Source organism: Streptopelia decaocto (genome assembly GCF_964273445.1).
Source record: "Streptopelia decaocto genome assembly, chromosome: 3".
Lineage (NCBI taxonomy): Eukaryota > Metazoa > Chordata > Aves > Columbiformes > Columbidae > Streptopelia > Streptopelia decaocto.
In genome coordinates this window covers 54,612,206-54,628,970 of record NC_138656.1, presented here as the reverse complement: position 1 = coordinate 54,628,970, position 16,765 = coordinate 54,612,206, and the positions used below count along the sequence as shown (strand labels likewise).

Genomic DNA, 16,765 nt, shown 5'->3' with positions numbered 1-16,765 from the left:
TTGAGGTCCCTTCCAATCCCAAACATACTGTGATACTGTGATACCGTCTTTTTTGACAGTTCCAGGAGATAAATTCAGAATTCAGTACGTTTGAATGCTGAGTGGCCTCTAGAAAAAAATGTTCAGATCATCAGTGAAACACATAGATATAGGGAAAATTTGATAAGGCACAGTCTTCAGGTCACTTTAAGTAGTAAGTGTCTCATGGTACCATAATCACAAGTCACAACTCAAATTTCAAAATATAAGTACCTTTTCAGTGTTTAGTATTAACTCAGTTTTGACATTAATGGTTGCTATATGTACAATCTGACAAGAACCCAGGGAAAATTACCCACCAGATATGAAAGAACTCAAAATCTATGTGTTTAATCTTAATATATCACATTTTATTAATAAATTATTAATTGCTTATAACAATTATACACATCTGGGTGGTTCTTGTTTCTTCCTCCTATCTTTCTGGTTTTTTTGAAGGAGCAAATAAAGTTTCTGGAAGAAGAAATACGCTGTATTGATGAGTCAGAATTGGCTTTTAGTGCTTACACAAACTGGTATGAAGCTACTAACAAGAACTTCAGAACCGTGATCACCAAGGTTGACGTGGTTGATAAAACAGCAATGGAGAAAAAAGTGCAGAAACTAGAGGTACAGCTTTCTTGAATGCAGTTTTTGTTTCTGTTCACCAGAAAGAGGCTATGTTTTAACATGCATCTTAGCTGTCCAAACTTCTGACTTCACCTTGACAAGGGGTTCTCATGTCATATACACATTAGATCACAGTTCAGTTGGTGTGGTTATGAATAGTCCTAGAAAATATAATCACACCCTTCCATACAGCATATTTGTATATGCTTAGTTTTAGATTAAAACTTAAAATAAATTCCCCTAGCAAGGCATCCCATTGTGTATATTTTATACCAGTATGCACTGTGGCAAGAAGTGCTTCTTATTTCTCCTCATTTAAATAACTGAGTAGTAAAACTCGTGTTTCCTCTCTGAGTTGTAGATGGCTTTTTCATATGTCCTGCAGCTTAAACATAATATACTAATAGAAAACTTTCATTTATTCCAGAGTTTGGAATATGGATCCTTTCCTGATAGCCCTCAGTTTCTGTGTTTATCTTCAGAAGCCCATTGTAGAACAGAAATATTTACTTTTTTGGTTTCTTTATAGTTTACCATACCTTAACTCCAGGCAATTTTGTAGCGAAAAGTCCATTCAGTTTCCCTAGCAATTCATTCTGTGTCCTTAGCAAAAATTAAAAATCAAAAAAACCCAAAAAACCCCATCCAACCAATCAACCAAAACCCAGCCTCTTAGTGATAATAGAACTATAATGAATTAAAAAAAAAAAAAAAATTAGAAAAGGCAAGAGCTTGCATACATTTTCTGTTACCCAACCCCTCCTTCACAGCTGCTATTGAGTGATATGGACATAGGCCACAGTTTACTGAAATCTGCCCGTGAGAAGGGACAGCGAGCTATAAAGTACATGGAAGAAATTGAAGTTGACCAGTTAAGAAAAGAAATTGAAGACCATGTGGAACAGCTTGAAGAGCTAGCTGGCTCCATCAGGAAAGAACACATGACTTCAGAGAAGTGCCTTCAGCTGGCAAAGGAGTTCTCAGACAAGTTCAAGGCACAGACTCAGTGGCTCATGGAGTACCAAGCCATGTTACAGGCTCCAGCAGAGCCAAAGAGTGAACTCTATGAGAAGAAGGCCCAGTTGTCTAAATACAAGGTGAGAAAAGGTTATATCATCGGACTGTCATACTGATTTTGATAAGTGACACATCCTCTGATCTAGGTGCCTGTTCAAGGTTCCTCAATAGATGTATGAGATGTATCTGCTCTGGATGTCCAAATCAGCAGCAAAGTGAAAAGATGCACGATACCTGCACCTATGAACCAGAGTGAGGACCTGGATTTGAAATGTCAATGTCCTAATAAGGCTTCTACATCTAAAATTTTCCTGTTATGGAGAAAAAAAATATTTTATGAGTACACATATGAGTAATTCTGTTGATTATCAACAGAGTTAACTGCTGTTTAAGAAAGGACAAATCAGTTGGTCTTCACTGCAGATGTTGCATCTGTTTACACTTAATTAGCTTTCTGGTAAAAGCTTAATGCCCTGGCTCAACTGACATCTCATACAGTCAGCTGCTATGGCGTCCTCTGCTTTTAGTTAGGATTTTAATGACATAGGTTTTTTTCCAGTCATAAAAATGAGTAGAAAAAAATGGGAACAAATCCCATTGCTTCTCCTAATGATGTTTTTTTGTAAAACAGTCCAGCATTACAGATGGTTTGTAAGATGTGTACTGGGTCTGGCTGGGATGGAGCTAACTCTCCTCATAGCAGCTCATATAGTGCTGTGCTTTGCATTTGTGGCTAAAACAGTGCTGCTGACAAAACAGTGTTTCGGCAAGATCAGTACCCACACAGCATCAAAGTTTTCTCTCTAGGCTCACTACCCCCTGCCAGCTTCAGTGCTCAGAGTAATATGTGATAGCTATGTGGTTGCTTTCTGCACATTTGGGGAGCTGGTATCTCACTGTCATTACATAGATGCTGCTGTGTGCCATGTCTGAGCCAGTGGCATAACATGACATAACAGATTGGATTGCATCTCACTCTTGAGAGTACAGTGCCTTTGTCTGCATACTGTCTCATTAAGGGGATGGATTTGCTGATGCTTTCCCACGTATTTGCAGAATTCGTTCCTCTGAGCAAGTTTTATCCCTGGCACTTGCCCCTTCACACACTCCCTTTCCTTCACCAGCTCCAGATTATCAGTTGTCCTACTAGCCACTTACAAAAGGAGCACTTGTTTTTAGATGCCTGCAAACTTGCTGTTTTAGGGCATGGCTGAGAATCAGAGTTCTGTACTGATAGCAATTCTCATCTCATCTGGAAAGGATTATATATAACATGACAGAAGGCTGTTCTTCAGCTCAAAGGGAAGTTCGTGAAATAAATCTCCAGTGTTCAATGTATATATTTTAATTCTTGCTTGCATTGTAGTCCATACAGCAGACTATTCTGTCCCACGAGCCTTCAATAAAATCAGTGATTGAAAAGGGAGAAGCACTTTTTGATCTGGTAAATGATGTGACTCTAAAAAACAGTATTCAAGACCTTGAGAATAGTTACCAGGAACTCTGCCGCACAACAAAGGTAAGAAGTTGGGAAGAAAACTAGGCTCTTTCAATTTGTTACTCTTTTTTTTCCCCCTCTTCAAGAAGTTTACTGTTTCATGCTGTAATGTCACACACCGTGTACACAGAACCAGTTAAATTTAATAACTTTTTCATGTCTGTGGGGCGGGGGACAAGGTGATTCTTGAGTATGGAAAGAACTTCGACTTCTTAAATAAATCTTAATAGATCTCGCACAAACCCTGTTCAGTCTAGTTTAACTGTTGAATGGAAGTCACTGGAGAAAATGAGCTGCAAGGTGGATATAATTTAATTCAGCAAGGGCACTATTAATTAACATTGATTCGTTAGTGCACACATATGTAGTATTTTGAAAGATCTAATACTTCTAAATACAGCCTAAAGTATTATTATTCCTAAAGCTTTTAATAGGTTATACTCCTAACAAGGATAAGCTCTGCAGACCATGTTAGTACTTATGTTTGACCTAAGTGCCTTTAATTACCAGTCCACCTACGGATGACAGATGATTTTATTTTTTTCACGTTGGATTTTTATTTACAGACATTCTTCTGATCTGTACCACAGAACTGATACCTGTTGCATTAGATGTAATGTTGATGACTTAAATGTAGAGAAGTTTATGAAAAATCTTTCTTAAAAAGAATAAATACATTTTGAGCTCAGTGTGTACATTCTTAATTTGCCTGCTACAATCACAGGCAATATGTAGGTGCAGAGGCTTTAAACAGCAGGGATCCAGCCATGACATTTGGTAGGACATGTGCAGTCTTTAAAAGAGCTTATAATAACTGTTTCTGAGTGAACTTGATGTCAAGTTGAGAGTGTTCCTTTTCTTAAAGTGAGGAGATCCTCAGTCTTCAAAGTATGGTATTTCATCTGGACTGAAAATACTGCTCAGTACTGCAGCGTTCATTCACACAAGTAATCCCTTTGGTGTCCACCTTAACAGTTTAGTCACGTGAGGGTACCTCACAGCAATAAGAATGTAGAAGATAACTCTCTTACTATGTTTTCAAGCTCTTGGTGAGTTTTGGTTTGTGAATTTTATTTATTCTTGTAATTACCTGAATATTTAATTTTTGTTTTTGTGGACCTGCAGGCATATGTTGAAAACTTAGAGGTGAGAGTAAAAGAACATGAGGATTATAACAGTGATTTGCAAGAAGGGGAGAAATGGTTATTACATATGTCCAGCAGGCTGGTCAGCCCTGACCCCATGGAGAGTAACAATCTTGAAATAATCACTCAGCAACTAGCTAACCACAAGGTGGGTTTGCTATTGGGTAAGCTTCCCTTGTCCAGTAAAATAGAATTTTTCTTATTTGCTTTTCTGTCTCTGTTGCAGAGCTCTAGTTATTTGTCATCTGCCTGTTTTATTTCTCTTACTGCTAACTGTGTGAATACACATTAATACAGTTAAAAAAATCTGCCTTGTTGATAGCACTTTTTCTTGGATGAGACTGCATTTGCACAATAGCTTTGTAATACAGTGGTCTGAATTTTTGCTCTGATGCTTTTAAGGATAAGGTTTTTTTCCCCTCTATTTCTGCCGTGCTCTGCCCACCCCCCCACTTCGTCCATCCCCCCTGCCCCCCTCCTCCCGCATTAGCCTGCAACATTTCCTCCATTGCTTTTGTTCAAGGTATAGTTATGGCTGCTATTAATGATAATCATTCACTACATTAATAGGCAGTGCTTTCTAGATGATAAAGAAAAATCCAACTCTCCCTACCTCTCCCTGAAACTCAAATTCCAAGAAAGAATACTGAAATCTTTTAACTAATTGTGATTAGTGTGTTATTTAAGTAACCTCCTTGGATAAAAACTTGCCTCCACCAAGGCCAGTGTAAAGAACTGTTTACAGTGGAAGAGTTTATAGAATAAGATATGATTCAGCATCAGATTTAGCCCTCTTGGGAAGATTAAGGGTTTTTTGGGAGGCATAAGCATCTAATGCTGACACATTATCACAGTGCTACTGATATTTCTCTGGGATATCTATGTACAGACTTTTGACAATGATTTTGCTATGAGTCTGCACTCAATAGCTTGACTAAAGCCATACATGTTTTCTGATTTTTTTCTTTCCAAATCTGAAAACAAAGATTGTTTAAGAAAAAAAAAAAAAGGCTAACTTAAAAAGCTGTAAAGCAGAACACTTTTTAAACTTAAAATATTTCTTCAAAAGTATTTTACCTGTTTCTTAGGCTATCATGGAAGAAATTGCAGGATTTGAAGATCGTTTGAACAATCTTAAGAGTAAAGGTGATTACTTGATCAATCAATGCACAGAACATCTTCAAGCAAAATTTAAGCAAAACATACAAAGCCATCTTCAGGGGACGAAGGACAGCTATTCTGCAATATGTAGTACAGCCCAAAGAGTAAGTCTTGTTTCAAAAGTGTATGTATGCCATTTAAGAAAATAACACACATTATTATTTCAATAAGTACTTGTTTCTTTAAATGGCTTAGTGAGCCTCCAAGTTACTGATGTAGCATTTCATCATTAGTGTGCTACAGCTGAATTCCTCTTGTCCTTGCAGCCAGGAAGACTTGCTGCCTGTCAGTTCTTAGTCTCTGCACACCCTCACTACTTTAATGTTACATTAGCTTCTGAGGAGCTGTAGCAAAGAAATTAGAACTGTTCCTACTTTAAACACTAGGGAGCAAATTGCACTCTGTCAGTAGTTTGCATGTGTGCATAACAGGTCTTAATTCTGTCCTAGGAAATACTGTCTCTCTTAGTAAGACGAGAATCTACACTTAAGAAGGGCTAGCTGGGTCATTCTGTTAATCCAATTAGCAGATCAAGCTGGCATAATCTAAAAAAAAAAAAAAAAAAATTAAACGAAAAAAGTAGACTTTATAGTCAGCAAGAAGATCTGTAGAGGTAGGTGAAACCTCATACTAGATCAATGGCAAAATGTTGAAGAATACAGAAATAAGAGACAGTGCTCTTCATTTGCATATGTATTTTTCCTTTCCAGAAGCCATGCCTTAGATATTGTCCATCTTCTCCACAAGGTGCAAGGTGCAGTGAGAGCTTAAGGAACTGTCTTCCCTTGGTACTTTTATATATGAGGGCTAAAATAACCACAGCCTTAATAATTCTGACTTATCTGCAGTTTTCAGGCTGGGACAAGAGAGCCAATAGTGATGTCTGAAAATGCATTAACCTTATAAAATGTTTATTTTAGGTGTACCAGAGTTTGGAACATGAACTCCAGAAGCATGTTAATCATCAGGACACCCTACAGCAGTGCCAGACTTGGCTGTCTACAGTGCAGTCAGAGCTAAAGCCAGCTACGTGGCCACCTTTCAGCCTGGCAGATGCAGTTAAACAGGTAAAAGTTCAGCACTTGAAAATGCTCAGTTATCCTTAGTGAGGTGAGCTCAGGTAAGATACTCTCTCTGACCTTCTCAGGGAGCTGTATAGCCTCATTGTTTATTGCCAGCTCCAAAAGGAATATCTTGAGTGAAAAATAACTGTAGGTGAAAAATCACAAAGGACTTCTGCTAGCTCTGCTTAATGCTTAGAAATACGTTACCCGAAAACAAGTTGGCTTATTAGATAAACCTGCTCAGATGTGTTTAGCAGAGAGGTGATGTCCTTCTGCTTGCCCAGTTGCCAATCTGTCTATTAATGTTCCTATATGAAACCTGGTTTCATAATACTGTGGGCACAAAGTCTGTAACCAGGCAATTAAAACAATTTTTCAGCTTAAGAGCATAGAAATGCATCTAGCCCACATTAGTCATTAAGAACGTTTTCTTTGCTTCTTGATTATTCTTAGTAACTTAATGTGTTTTACATTTGATTTGTACCTTGCTTTCAAATTAAACTGGTATGATACTAAAAATTCTGGAAATCAAGGCTGTCTCATCCACCATGTGTATTAATAGAGACCTTGAAATACTACAGGTGGCAGCTCTGCAAAGGCAGGTGGAGCAGGGGCATGGCAGTGAAGCTGGGGAAACCAGGGGGTGACAGTGGGGCCAACAGGATGGCACCTTCCCAGTGACGTGCAGAACTGCAGCACGCAGATGAGGAGAGCAGAGTCCCCTTGGTGTCAGCCACCATCTGGTGATCACCAGGCAAGTCTGTAGGGATGAAGCCAGTCGCAGGTAGATGCAGAAGGTCAGAGCAGCAAGGCGTGGCCAAGAGGATCAGCCAGGCACAGATGCACCTATAGTGTAGCTCAGGTGAGGTCCATAGGTTGGGTGAGAACCTGAGCTTACATCCAGCTCTCAAGTGAGAGGGAAGGCTTCTGAACACTTTTTCATTGGCAAGGTCTCAGCTGAGCCAAGTCAGGGCTGGCCCTGAGCAGAGGCAGCCAAACCCCAAGGGGAGTGGGACAGAGGTTGCAGAGCCTTTTGGTGCACTGAGGGCCCTGACCACCCCTGAAAAGTAGGGACCTGTTGCAGAGCTTAACTGTTCTCAGTGTGAAAAGTAATTTCACTCATATCTAAGAAGAATTTTCTTGTTACACCTTGTCACTTTTCCCTCTAGTCCTTTTTCCACTCACCTCAGCAAAGAGTTTGGCTCTGTCTTCTCAGTACTGTCCCCACCTGAGCCCTGTCATTTTAAGTAATGGCAGACTGCAATTAGCCTCTCTTTTCCAGGCTGAGCAAACCCAGTACCCTCAGACCTGTCCAAATGCCGTATTTATAGCCCTGTATCCCCCCAGCCCTTTGTTGGACTTGCACCACTTTGCCAATATCTGTTCTATGAGGGAAGAGGGAAACTGGGCCAAATACACCAGGGACAGCTTGACAAGTGTAAGTATGGGAGAATAATCACTTCCTATAGCTTGCTCTCTGCATTTTTGCTAATACAGTAATTTGGGGGTGCCACAAGGGCAGACTGGTGTTGTCTTCAATTTTCTGCCCACAAGGACCTACCATTGGCCCTCTGCATTAGGTGGTCACTCACCTCTCCTCTCTGGGACTTTAGGAGGTATGTTATTGCCCTGCTTGTCAACACTAATATAATAATTTTCTTTGGGGATATGGAACGTTTTCATCCTACGGGCAATGTCAGGAGCAAAACCCCACAACACTGTCATGTTGTCTGATCTTAGTAATTGTAGATATTGGGGACATTAGGAGGGTTTCAGAAGACCCTCTATAGGGTCTATAGGGTATAGGTATAGGTATAGGCAGCATGACACTTTAATAACTGGATAAAACCCTGCTTCCTTCACCTTGGGATAGTAAGTGACCTTGTTATGACTGTGTGTATCTAATGCTTTATTGCTAAAGAAAAAAACTAAGTAATGCATATTTCAGTAAGTGCTTTGGTAACTGGATGCTAATCAAGTGTTTTAGAGTTACTCTTTTCCATTACTATGACAGAGCAGCCTTACCTAATAAAAGAGTGTATGTCTACATTTCCTTTTTTGGAAATAATAAGCTAAAGTATAATTACTAAAATGCATGATTGTGATAAGAGATTATTTCCACAGTCTCAGAGTTTGAGGATTGTCTTCCCTCAGGTAAAACATTTCCGGGCTCTGCAGGAACAGGCCAATACTTACTTGGATCTTCTGTGCTCCATGTGTGATCTGTCAGATGCCACAGTGAAGAGTACAGCGGCAGATATTCAACAAACAAAACAAATGGTACAAGATAACCACAACAACCCTCTTTTAATCCTATTTAGAGCTTTAACTGCCTTGATCTATCCTCTTTTAAAAAGGTCATGTTGGGTAATGGTTTAAAGAAATGCCTTCTTACTTTCATCTTAAGTATTTCTTTTAGGAATAGTTCTAGTTTTTCTTTGTCTGCATGGGTGGTGTATTGGTGGTTTCTTTTTTTTTTTTTCTGAATTCTTTGGTTGTTGTTGGTTTATGGTTTTGTTTGTTTGTTTTGTTTTGTGTATGTTTTTGTTTGTTTGTTTTAATTCCACACATTAGCATCATGGTATTAATACAAAGACACATGACAAAGGTCTCTAATGGTACTTAGGTAATGTTACAAGTTGTTGGTCTAAAGCCACACAAATAACATCCTGTGGAAGAAAACCTGATCCATTTTTTTTTTCATAAAAAGTAATTCAATCTATTCTTCTCTGTATTTTATTAAAGCTTAGACAGATTTTATTGTTATTATTTATTCAGCAGTAGGCATGGTCTTATTATATAATCATAATTAAAAATATGGTGGTTCAATTCATAAACCAGAGTGCATCTGTTTCAGCATATGAATTTATAGAAGTGTACCTCAGTTTTAAGTTTTAAAGTAGCTTAATGCTTGGTTTTAGAATAAAATTATAACTATAAGTTATTAGAAAAGAAACAGTATGAGCATTCCTGTTGTAAACATGAAAAATTTAGTTTCACATGCACACAACACTGAACTTTTGAAACTACTCTATCATGTGTAAAAAAAACTAATATATACAGTAGCAGTATCCCATACCAGAGAGGCAAATTGTACAAATCCAAGTAATCCATAAAAAAGTGGCAATCCAGATACTGAATAGCTAAAAAGCATCCCAATCATCAGAATAAGATTATCCTCTTATTTATAAAGCAGGGAAACATTTTTAAGAAACCACAGACAGTACAGTGCTGAGATAAATTCAGCTGGTTGAGTGGCTAAACCTTAAAGGTGCCTTACTGCTGTATTTGGAGGAAAAGAAGCTGTATGACTATTGGTTTAAGGTGATTGATGGGCTCAGATCCAGTAGTCATTCTTCTTATTGGTGTTTTACAAAAGGCGTATAGGCAAAATAACTGGAGTAAGCAAATTAAAGGAAAGTACTTAGTTTAAGCTTTTATTTGATCATTGCAAAGACATGTAGGGCACAGTCCAGCAGTATTCTTGGCACGCAATAGGCTAAATCACACGGTTAATTTAAGGTTTAACAGGAGACATGAGAACACTTTGAAATACACTCATAAGTATACTTGCTTCCCTCAAGAATGAAGGATAACTTTTTTTTTTCCCCCCACAACCTTCCTTTGATAGGTCTTTTATGACCTTTGAAGATTAAGACTCATTTTATGAATAATATTAACCTCTTCAGAATCTAGTGTAGAAATTTGCTGTTAGTACAGTATTATACTCAGAGGGAGAATGGTATTCATTCTCCAAAAATAGCTGCATTAAAGCATTACCTCTTCATTTCTTTTCTTCTAGATTGAGCAACAGATAATGCACTCTCAGTATTTGGCTCAAGGCTGGGAAGAGATCAAACAAATAAAGGCTGACCTCTGGATATATTTCCAGGATGCAGATCAACAACTACAGAATTTGAAAAGGAGACGGGCAGAATTGGAGTTAAACATTGCCCAGACTATGGTACTCCAAGTTAAGGTAAGGAGACTTTGGGTTAAGAGTAGAAGGTAAGGAAGAAGTTCATCCTGTGGATGATATGATTGTAATGCATGTTATATGCACATATTGCACAGAATGCTAATATGTTCCATGCAAGAACAGAGAAGTCAGAGGAAAGAGGGTTTCCTTACTGATGATAAAGGGTGACATGGAAAGCAAAACACTGCACTTTAATAGTTTTCTGATTTTGTTTTTTAAAAGTAGACAGTTTTCAGCCTACTGTTCTGATTTGCCTTCACTTTTAATAGGCTAATTGCTGATCACAGTCTACTTGAAGATCTGCAGTTTGTGCTTGCTAAGTTCTTTTTTTAATTGTTTATATCTATTTCAAAATTGGTCTAGGAAACCGCTCAATGTTGCTAGGCTCTAAAAATCACTGGAGAATAGGTATGATAGAAACACAATTTAATTTACGCTAAATAGTGAGATAAATACTTTCAAATCTTTGCTCACTCATTTACATATGAGACTTTTTTAATGGCCATTCTGCACGTATCATCAACATCAGGAAAGCAACAAGAAGAAACAGGAAATCAGATTATTTTTCTGATAAATGATTAAATGCTTGGGTTTTGCGGTTTTGGTCTACACTTTGCTTGTATTCTTTTTCTGATATGCCAGAAGTTACGTGAAAAGTAATCAGCTCTTCCTCTTCGTGTCTGTTCTACACAAGTGTCTGAACAAAGTCATAGCCCTTGAAGATACCTCAGCACAAGGTGGGCTGAAAGCTGTTACACCAGCTATCATTAGAGTCCAGAAAGAAGGAGTCTGTATTTCTTCACTATTTCAGTCAGGAGTGTTGGTTCATTATGAAAGGCAGGCACCTGCTGTACTGTCAGATGTGGTACAATGTGTATTTTTTCCTTGTTTTTTCCCTGGTAAATGAAGATGCCTAGCTCTATTTGATGCAGTCTCCAAGAGGAATGAGGCAGAGCTGGGCAATAGCACCCTACCAAGTGTCACTGCAAATGCATCATCCCAGAAAAGTGCTGGAGCTGGGCACATTGTTTAGTTACAGTTATTGAAAATAGAATTTAGGAAAAGATTACCTTAGACAGTTTGTAAGGGCTGAAACATATTTGGTTAGTTTTATTAATAGTTCTCAGTATTTCGTATATTCTTTTGTTCTCTGTGACTTCCTATACGGTCAGGTAAGTGTGTGCAGAGGGACTCTTTACTGGAATGTATTACAGAATCACAGAATGTTAGGGATTGGAAGGGACCTTGAAAGATCATCTACTCCAACCCCCCTGCTGGAGCAGGAACACCTAGATGAGGTTACACAGGAATGTGTCCAGGTGGGTTTTGAATGTCTCCAGAAAAGGAGACTCTACAACCCCCCTGAGCAGCCTCTTCCAGTGTTCTGTTACCCTCACTGTGAAGAAGTTTCTTCTCATATTTAAGTGGAATGTCCTGTGTTCCTCCTATGTTAACTCAAATAGCAATCATACCTTAATAATCATTGGCTTTGTTTCAATAGTGACAGCAGTAATGGCTGCTCTTATACAAGTAGGAATAAAACAAAGTGTGGATGTGGGTGCTCACTGACTCATGGGTTCAGCTTCTTATGTTTAGTTTCTAATGAAAAGGAAAAAAAATACCTAGAAACGGTACTGTTAAAATGAATTCTCATGAGATCCAGACTCTCTCATGTATTTCAGCTGTGCTAGTCCAGAAGCCTGGACAACAAGGTGTGACTTGATCATGATTTCTGTTTGTCTTTGGCACTTGGAAACTGCTCTGGTTTCCTTTCCCATCTGTAGCAAACCTGTCCTCACCTGAGAAGATGAGGAGAAGTTAGGAGATGGGAGAAGGCACATCTTCCAGTTTGCATCTGCACATTCGCCTGGACAGATAATTAGTTCTTACACTATTTATTCATTTTTTTCAGAGTTTTTATTTAAATTCCATCTTCTAATTTTGAACAGCTGTCACCATGTTGATTTTGACTTGTATCTTTTTCAGGAATTCAGTCAGAAGTTACAGTCTAAGCAGTCAGCTCTTACCTCTGTGACTGAGAAGATGAACAAACTAACCCAAGGGCAGGAGTCACCGGAACACAAAGAAATAGGAGAGCTGAGCAACCAGTGGCTGGACCTCTGCCTTCAGGCACACAGTTTGCTCATACAGAGGGAGGAGGATCTGCAGAGGACGAGGGATTACCATGACCGCATGAATGTAGTTGAAGTCTTCCTGGAAAAGCTCACAAAAGAGTGGGACAACCTGGCCAGGTAAAAAAAAGGAGTAGCACAGACAAAGCTGACTTAATGCATATATGCTGAAAGAGCTGTTTACAAAGTGACTCTAGGCTGGATGCACTAAAACTCCCTTTTTCCATGCTTAACTAAAAGCAGGCCTCCCTTATAGTACAATTACTTGTATTGAAATAAAGAGAATTTGAGAAGCCAGATCTTCAGTGTTTGTCTTTAAGGCAAGTACTGATCTCATCTCAGAGTATACCATTTTCTGATATTTCAAGTATTTTGACAATTTTGTTGGAACCTTTCATTTGTCTTTACTGTGTTTCATGTGTGTTTTTCATTGAGATATTGTGTTTTATCTGTTAGACTATTATATTAGAGTTTAGTTGCTGCTGCCAAATTATTGCAGCTGCTTAGAATAGCATGAACATCATACAAGCTGAGTGTAAAGTTGTGAGAGTCTATTACTGCTGCTACCACTGTCACGGAACAAAATTCACTTTAGCCTCAGTACTTGTTGTTCATAAGTGCAATATAACCAGTGTGCTTTGTAGTATTAATTTTAATTTGCATTGTCAGCCTGATGGCCACATTGAAGGTGAAAGGGAGAGGAATGAAAATGTTGAACTTTTTAGTTAATATTCAAGACTGGTACCTTCAAAAGAATCTGAAAACTGTGGGTATTTATCATATTGATTTCAGTGTATAGTGGGCTTAAAATTAATCCTGACCTCTTTTAAAATACTTTCCTGAGATAGTATCTAATAATTAATTTCTGTCCTGTCCATTTTGATAACAGATCTGATGCTGAAAGTACAAACATACACCTTGAAGCTTTGCAAAAATTGGCACTGGCACTGCAGGAAAGAAGATTTGCTCTGGAAGATTTGAAAGATCAGAAACAGAAGATGATAGAACATCTGAACCTTGATGACAAAGAATTAGTAAAGGAACAGTTTAGTCATTTTGAGCAACGCTGGACTCAACTGGAGGACCTTGTCAAAAGGAAAATTCAGGTTTCTGTTTCAACCTTAGAAGAGCTCAGCTTAGTGCATTCCAAATTTCAGGAACTAATGGAATGGGCAGAGGAGCAGCAACCTAGTATCTCAGAGGCTCTTAAGCAGAGTCCTCCTCCAGATTTGGCTCAGAGTCTTCTCATGGATCATCTTACCATTTGCAGTGAACTTGAAGCCAAACAACTTGTTCTGAAGATGCTTGTGAAGGATGCTGACAGGGTGATGACCAACCTAGGGCTCAATGAAAGGCACGAACTGCAGAAAGCACTTTCTGATGCAGAGCACCATGTAGATTGTCTCAGCAATCTGGTTGGCCAGAGGAGAAAGCACCTGAATAAAGCACTTTCCGAAAAGACACAGTTTCTTATGGCAGTCTTTCAGGCTACAAACCAAATTCACCAGCATGAGAAGAAGGTAATGTTTCCAGAACACATTTGTCTGTTGCCAGAAGATGTGAACAAACAGATCAGGACTTGTAAGAATGCCCAGGCTAACCTGAAGGCCTATCAAAACGAAGTCACGGGGTTGTGGGCTCAAGGACGGGATTTAATGAAAGAAGCAACAGAACAAGAAAAGAGTGAAGTGTTAGATAAACTGCAAGAACTACAGAATATGTATGACACTGTTTTACAAAAATGTAACCAGAGATTGTTAGAACTAGAGAAAAATATAGTTTCCAGGAAATATTTCAAAGAAGACTTGGACAAAGCTTGCCATTGGCTGAAACAAGCTGATATTGTTACATTCCCAGAAGTCAATGTAATGAATAGTAACTCTGAACTACACACGCAGTTGGCGAAATATCAACAGATTCTTGAGCAATCTCCAGAATACGAAAATCTGTTACTTGGACTGCAAAGAGATGGCCAAGAAATCCTACCATCACTTAATGAAGTGGATCATTCTTATCTGGATGAAAAACTTAACGTTCTCCCTCAGCAATTTAGTATCATCACTGCTTTGGCAAAAGAAAAATTATATAAGGTTCAGGAAGCAATTCATGCCAGAAAAGAGTACGCCTCTTTGATTGAGCTGACAAATAAAGCTCTGACTGAGCTAGAAGATCAGTTTATGAACATGGACAAAGCTCCAGCTGCTGTTTTAGCCAAAGAAGCTGTATCACTCCAGCAGACCTACAGAGATCTCTTAGGTGAAGTCATGAGCCTTGGCGCAGCAGTGGATGAACTAAACCAGAAGAAGGAGGCCTTTCGAAGCACTGGGCAGCCATGGCAACCAGATGAGATGTTAAAACTTGTTACACTATATCACAAATTGAAGAGGCAGATAGAACAGAAAATTAACCTGTTGGAAGACACCGTAGAAGCATGCCAAGAACATGAGAAAATGTGTATGCAGTTTGAGGCACAACTAGAAGCAGTGAAGAAAGAGCAGGTTAAGGTAAATGAAGAAACGCTCCCAATAGAAGAAAAGTTGAAAATATACCACTCTTTGGTGGGCAGCTTGCAAGACTCGGGGAGTCTTCTGAAGCGAATAACTGAACATCTAGAAGCCCTTTCTCCTCAGATTGGTTCATCTGCCTGTGCAACCGCAAATAACCAAGTGCAGTCTTGGCAAGAGAAACTGAAGTCTTTGCATGCTGCCATAGGTGACACCGTGATGGAGTGTGAGAACAGACTTGTGCAAAGCATAGACTTCCAGACAGAAATCCGCCGCTCGCTTGACTGGTTGAGATGGGTGAAAACAGAGCTTAATGGAACATTAAGTTTGGACCTCAAGCTGCAAAGCATCCAAGAAGAAATTCGAAAGGTTCAGATACATCAGGAAGAAGTGCAGTCAAGCCTGAGAATAATGAATGCGCTGAGCAACAAAGAGAAAGAGAGATATATGAAAGCAAAGGAGCTGATACCTGCTGACCTGGAAAACACTCTTGCTGAGCTGACAGAACTAGATGGTGAAGTTCAAGAAGCTATACACATGAGACAGGTTAGTGGACCCTAAGTGTCATTAGTTTCTCACTCACAAAGCTGAAAAATATGGCTCTGTGGCTTGATGTTTGTAATCGTCATGAAAATATTTATTTAATGATCCTGTTGTTGGGTTGTTTCAGTGATTCAGGTTGCGGCCTGTTGCCATGGATGACCTGGAGGCGAGTGGGAAAAGGCTTCCTTAATATACGTTTATACCTGCACATAGAATTGCAAACTCACTGAAAACCTGGTTCCATGTAGTCTCTCTGGACCCATAATTTAAATACAATAAAGGGAAAAGAAAACAAGCATGGGCAAAATCCACTCTCAGTGGAGGCTATTTTTGTTGCTGCTGAAGTTTATGTCTGTGACCCTCTGTATAATTTTCCCTTTTATTTCAGGCTACCTTGAATAAATTATATAGCCTCTGCCAAAGATACTACCAAGTGATGCAGATGACAAATGATTGGCTTGAAGATTCTCAGGAATTTCTACATTTAGCAAGAAATGGTCTTGATGTTGAGAACTCTGAGGAGAACCTGAGGAACCACATTGAATTTTTCAGCACAGAAAGTCAGTTCAGTAATCATTTGAAGGAGTTACAGGGCCTCTTGTCTGAGATAGAGCCATCTATCCAAGCCACAGCAAGAGAGCAGCTGGTGCAGAATGTAGCGGCATTGGAGGAAAAGGCCAAAGAGACAAAGCAAGAAGCCAAAAACCAGCAAGAGCAGTTGCAAAGGTATATTCATCTTTGTTTTTCTTTCATTTTAAGATCACCTTGTTGGTGATGGAAGAAAGAGATCACAACATTAGTTGGAGCTTTGTAAAATGTTTGTGGTACTGATGAGCGAAGTGGATATTAGGATTCAGAGCTCTTGTATTCTGTTTTCTCCTCTGCCACTGACTGACTAGATGTGTGATCTTAAGGAAGCTATGCTAAGATTGTGTACAGCTTGGAAGAGTACTGAGAAGATGAGTAGGGAATAACTGTCCCTTAATTTCATCTGGCACAAGACCTCCGCAGAAACAAATTAAATTGAAGTAGACATTTTGAACTGAAAGGAAATACCTTTTTAACAAGCATAAT

The 16,765-nt window shown here is 39.0% G+C and overlaps 1 protein-coding gene across 1 annotated transcript in view; it reads left to right on the top strand.

The window, feature by feature from the left end:
• Window positions 1-16,765, top strand: part of SYNE1 (spectrin repeat containing nuclear envelope protein 1) — a 304,124-nt gene that overhangs the window by 169,990 nt on the left and 117,369 nt on the right. The window contains exons 67-77 of the mRNA XM_082048748.1: window positions 478-648; window positions 1,419-1,745; window positions 3,032-3,184; window positions 4,289-4,456; window positions 5,397-5,573; window positions 6,390-6,536; window positions 8,688-8,813; window positions 10,336-10,512; window positions 12,499-12,764; window positions 13,534-15,694; window positions 16,080-16,417. Of these exons, the coding sequence (XP_081904874.1) occupies window positions 478-648; window positions 1,419-1,745; window positions 3,032-3,184; window positions 4,289-4,456; window positions 5,397-5,573; window positions 6,390-6,536; window positions 8,688-8,813; window positions 10,336-10,512; window positions 12,499-12,764; window positions 13,534-15,694; window positions 16,080-16,417 (4,211 nt within the window). The remainder of the gene's footprint in view (window positions 1-477; window positions 649-1,418; window positions 1,746-3,031; window positions 3,185-4,288; window positions 4,457-5,396; window positions 5,574-6,389; window positions 6,537-8,687; window positions 8,814-10,335; window positions 10,513-12,498; window positions 12,765-13,533; window positions 15,695-16,079; window positions 16,418-16,765) is intronic.